Source organism: Lactuca serriola, chromosome 3, assembly GCF_051521515.1.
Source record: "Lactuca serriola cultivar US96UC23 chromosome 3, Lser_US96UC23_V15, whole genome shotgun sequence".
Classification (NCBI taxonomy): Eukaryota; Viridiplantae; Streptophyta; class Magnoliopsida; order Asterales; family Asteraceae; genus Lactuca; species Lactuca serriola.
The window spans coordinates 84,014,557-84,019,040 of record NC_136410.1 but is presented as its reverse complement, the minus strand read 5'-3'; the positions used below and the strand labels follow the sequence as shown (position 1 = coordinate 84,019,040).

General features: G+C 44.7%; 1 protein-coding gene across 1 annotated transcript; it reads left to right on the top strand.

Annotated features, from left to right (window-relative positions):
• The first annotated feature begins 1,376 nt into the window (after positions 1 to 1,376).
• Positions 1,377 to 2,105, top strand: LOC145095469 (uncharacterized). The gene has a single exon (XM_079033341.1). The coding sequence runs from the start codon at positions 1,377 to 1,379 to the stop codon at positions 2,103 to 2,105; it is 729 nt and encodes a 242-aa protein (XP_078889467.1).
• Positions 2,106 to 4,484: the final 2,379 nt, after the last annotated feature.

Sequence of the window (4,484 nt, the reverse complement as noted above, 5' to 3'; positions counted from 1 at the left end):
TAAAATTTTTGCAAAAAAAATTGGGTGTCACAAGTTGGTATCAGAGCCACAGTTTGAGGGAACTAGGCATTCTTGTGGATGTTCTAGACTCAAATTTGAGGCTCTATAAGAGTTTATTTTCTTTTTAAAATATTTTTCAAACTTTCTGAAGACTAGTAGTGAAAGATGTCGCGGTGTACCAGTCAGCCAGCCAAGTAAGCCTTATTTCTTATGTTAAATGTTTATGTTAAATTGTTGACTATGAATTGGATTCTACTAGCCTTAAAATATTAGATTACACATTTAGTTAGTGTTAACATGTGAGAGAGTTGTAAAATTAACGGCTAGAGCGAACTGGAAATTTTGAAACTAGATGCGAATGCGAAATTGGAACTTGTGTGGAAGGTAGTAGAAGGGCCCCTACTATTTGAAGCATCGGTGCCGGTTTCGAGTCGGGGCAAGGTTGAAAAATTTTCGGCAAGCTGAGTGTTTTGTCTTCCTAGATATATCTAGGCTGAATTGTTTCTAAGATTTTCCTTCTTCTGTGGATACCAATGGCTCCGCCTGCTCGACTTAATCAGCTCCAAATGGAGCAAGTTAGGGATATTGTCGCTGAGGAATTCAATAACGGTTTCAACGAACTAATCCCGGGTGTGACCAACGACATAATCAACCAATTCGGTGCTCTTCTGGATGAGCGCCTCGTGGCTATTCCCGGGGGAGCGTTACTGTCTCTGCCTGTTCAGGATTCGACATACTACTTCGAGAAGTTCAACAAGTGTAGCTCTCCTCTTTGGAATGGTGAATCCGACCCAATTGCTACTAAGCCCTGGGTGTCAGATGTTGAGGGCGCCTTCATAAGTGTTGGGTGTCCGGACTAGTACAAAGCAGTGATCGCCATGAATCAGCTGTGAACAAGGGGAAGACATAGTGGAACATCATCACCGCTCTATTGAACGAAGATGAAGTGAGGGCCATGTCTTGGGCCCAATTTGTGGAGAGGTTCGAGGCACAATATGTGCCTAAGGTGGAGCAGCAGCGGATGCAGCAAGAGTTCATGGCCTTATAGCAGACTACCGAATCCGTTAGTGACCTGAACGCCAAGTTCTTGGAGATGCTATCTTTTTGCCCCTCGTTTGCTGGGAACGAGGCCTGGTTAGTCAGCCGGTACACGGCCATCCTACGTATCGAGATTTGGGAATTTGTTAGCATGCAGAAGTTCTCGAATTTATCTGCGATCATGAATGTGGCGAGGAGGAGGGAAATCGAGTTGCAGACCCAGTCCAAGAGGAAGGCCAATGACACCTCTTCCAAGACATCCAGAGATGCCCAGAAAACGCAAAATCAGGGTATTAAGTCAAGGTATGAGTATAGGACGTCTTCAGGGCGAGAAAAATATGTTGATATGCTACAACTGCAAAAAGCCAGGGCATCATTGGAAGAATTGTAGGGATCCCCCTGCGAGTGCAGTACCTCATATTAATTCTGCAATTCCCGTCTGCTATCACTGCAACGAGACGGGACACAAGAAGCCTGAATGCCCGAAGTTGAAGACTGGTAAAGGAGACATGGGTACAAATCCTGCAATTGCATCATCCTCTAAGGGAACCATTATGGTGACACGAGGTCGTGCTCACCAGATGACTGTGGAGGAGCCGGTGATTACAACGACAGTGGCATACACTTATTTGCTAGATTCCAAGCCCGATGTTGTTATGTTTGATAGCGGTGCTACCCATTCTTTTGTATCTCACACGTTTATTAATCGTTTGGGGCGTAGTATCGGAAAATTGGCTCACCCAATGGTTGTCGATGTTGTCGACAACCGCACTATTTATGTCACCGATGTCTATCGGGGTTGCACTCTCGAGTTTTCTGGAGTTGAATTCCCTATTGATCTTATCCCTATTGCGATGCGAGAGCTCTGCGTTATCGTAGGCATGGATTGGCTTGATGCGTTTGATGCGGAAATCCACTGTCGTAAGAAGCAAGTTCGTGCTCGAAACCCTAGAGGTGGAGAACTTATTATTCAGGGGATATTCCCCGCCTGGATGGCTTCTTACTCTTCTGCTATAGCACTAGACGACGTTCCTATCGTTTCCGACTTCAGCGATGTCTTTCCGTAGGAACTCCCAGGCTTGCCACCTGTTCGGCAAGTGGAGTTTCACATTGATTTGGTGCCAGGTGCGACTCCGGTAGCGAAATCTCCTTACCACTTGGCACCACCTGAAATGAAAGAGCTCCAAGATCAACTTCAAGAACTAAGTGATAAAGGGTTTATACGGCCAAGCTGCTCGCCTTGGGGTGCTCCTATTCTCTTTGTGAAGAAGAAAGATGGATCCCAGCGAATGTGTATTGATTATAGGGAGCTAAACAAGCGCACGATAAAGAATAGGTACCCATTGCCACGTATTGACGATCTTTTCGATCAGCTTCAGGGAGCATCTTGGTTTTCCAAGTGTTGGGTTAAAGATTTATTTGAAGATTGCGTCATTGGGCTCGGCTATTAGTCCAATTGTTTTGTACTCTGGTTTGGGCCTGTCCAACCGAGAGCCTTTTAGGTTTATTATATAAGTATATGCTTGCATGCATATTAGATTATCAATCTAGAGTATAACGATAGTATTACAGATTTCTTTGATCATTCTTGTAAACCTGCTAATCCTCTACAGTTGATGTTCTTAATCGAGCTCTTCTGAGGGTTTTGTTTTAATCATTCGCCACGTTTGATTCATTCTTGACTTGTTCTTTATTTTCGTGTTCTTGCTGTTTTATATTTGCTTACCTGTTTAAGATCTAATCGATCTTCAAGATTAAGTTTTAATCTCATCACCAAGATTGATTTACGTTACGGTTACCATCAGATGCGGGTTCGTGAAGAAGACATTGAGAAAACAGCATTCCGTACTCATCACCCTTTGACATTGAGAAAACGGTATTAAGGTCGATCAAGCCAAGGTTAATGCGGTTAAACAATGGAAGATTCCAAAAACACCTTCTGAAATTCGCAGTTTCTTGGGTTTAGCCGTTTATTACCGGAGGTTCATTGAAAATTTCTCTAAAATCGCCTTACCACTCACCCGATTGACCAAGAAATCAATGAATTTCGTTTGGGGACCGGAGCAGCAGCTGGCGTTTGATGAGCTAAGGAAATGATTGTGTGATGCTCCGATTTTGGCCTTACCTGATGGGGTTGAGGATATGGTGGTTTACTGTGATGCATCGCTTCAAGGTCTTGGTGCCGTGTTAATGCAACGAGATAAGGTGATAGCCTATGCCTCCCGACAACTGAAACCCCACGAACGAAACTACCCCACTCATGATTTGGAGCTTGGGGCTGTTGTTTTCGCTCTTAAGATTTGGAGACACTATCTCTATGGAGTGAAGTTTATCATATACACTGACCATAAGAGTCTAAAATATTTGTTCGAGCAGTGGGATTTGAATATGAGGCAGATCCGATGGTTGGATGTGGTAAAAGATTATGATTGTGAAATTCACTACCACCCCGGTAAAGCTAATGTGGTAGCTGATGCTCTCAGTCGTAAACAATCTGCCAAACCGATTCGAGCTAAGTGTCTCCGGATCACGATGGTGTCGTCTTTGTTAGATCTAATCCGGGACGCCTAAAAGACGGCAATACTGGAGGAAAACATCAGGCGTGAGAAGATTGGGAAAGAGTTGCCTAAGATGGAACGAGACGGGCGCGGTTTGCTGACTCGCTACGGTAGGGTTTGGGTTCCATATACCGGGGGAAATCGGAAAACCCTAATGGATGAGTCTCATAAGTCAAAATTTTCTATCCATCCTGGTGCTACTAAAATGTATCGGGACCTTCATGAGGCTTACTGGTGGCATGTAATGAAGATTGATGTGGCTCGATTTGTGGAAGAATGTATGACCTGTCGGAAGGTCAAGGCAGAACACCAGAAACCGCATGGGAAGTTGCAACCATTGGAGATTCCTGAATAGAAATGGAAGCATCTAACCATGGACTTCATTACAAAACTTCCTAGAACTGCCCGAGGATCAGATACGATATGGGTGATTGTTGATCGTTTGACTAAGAGTGCTCACTTTCTGGCTATAAAGGAGAGCTCATCGGCGGAGAAATTTGCCGAGATCTTTGTTCGGGAGATTGTCTCATTACATGGGGTGCCCGTTTCTATCGTCTCCGATCGAGACACCCGATTTACCTCTCGGTTCTGGAGGAAGTTTCAAGAGGAATTGGGCACACGATTACATTTTACTACCGCCTTCCATCCACAGACAGACGGGAAGAGTGAGCGGACGATTCAGACCTTGGAGGACATGCTTAGGGCGTGTGCGATTGATTTTGGGGGTAGTTGGGATGACCATCTACATCTAGCTGAGTTTTCTTATAACAACAACTATCACTCGAGCATTAAAATGCCTCCGTATGAAGCCTTGTACGGGAGGAAGTGCAGGACGCCCGTTTGTTGGGGCGAGGTTGGGCAGAGGGTACTTGGGAGTACCGATATCGT

What these genes read in the sequence shown, in the direction of transcription:
- LOC145095469 (XM_079033341.1), top strand. Translation starts at nt 1,377, where the DNA reads ATGTTGATATGCTACAACTGCAAAAAGCCAGGGCATCATTGGAAGAAT.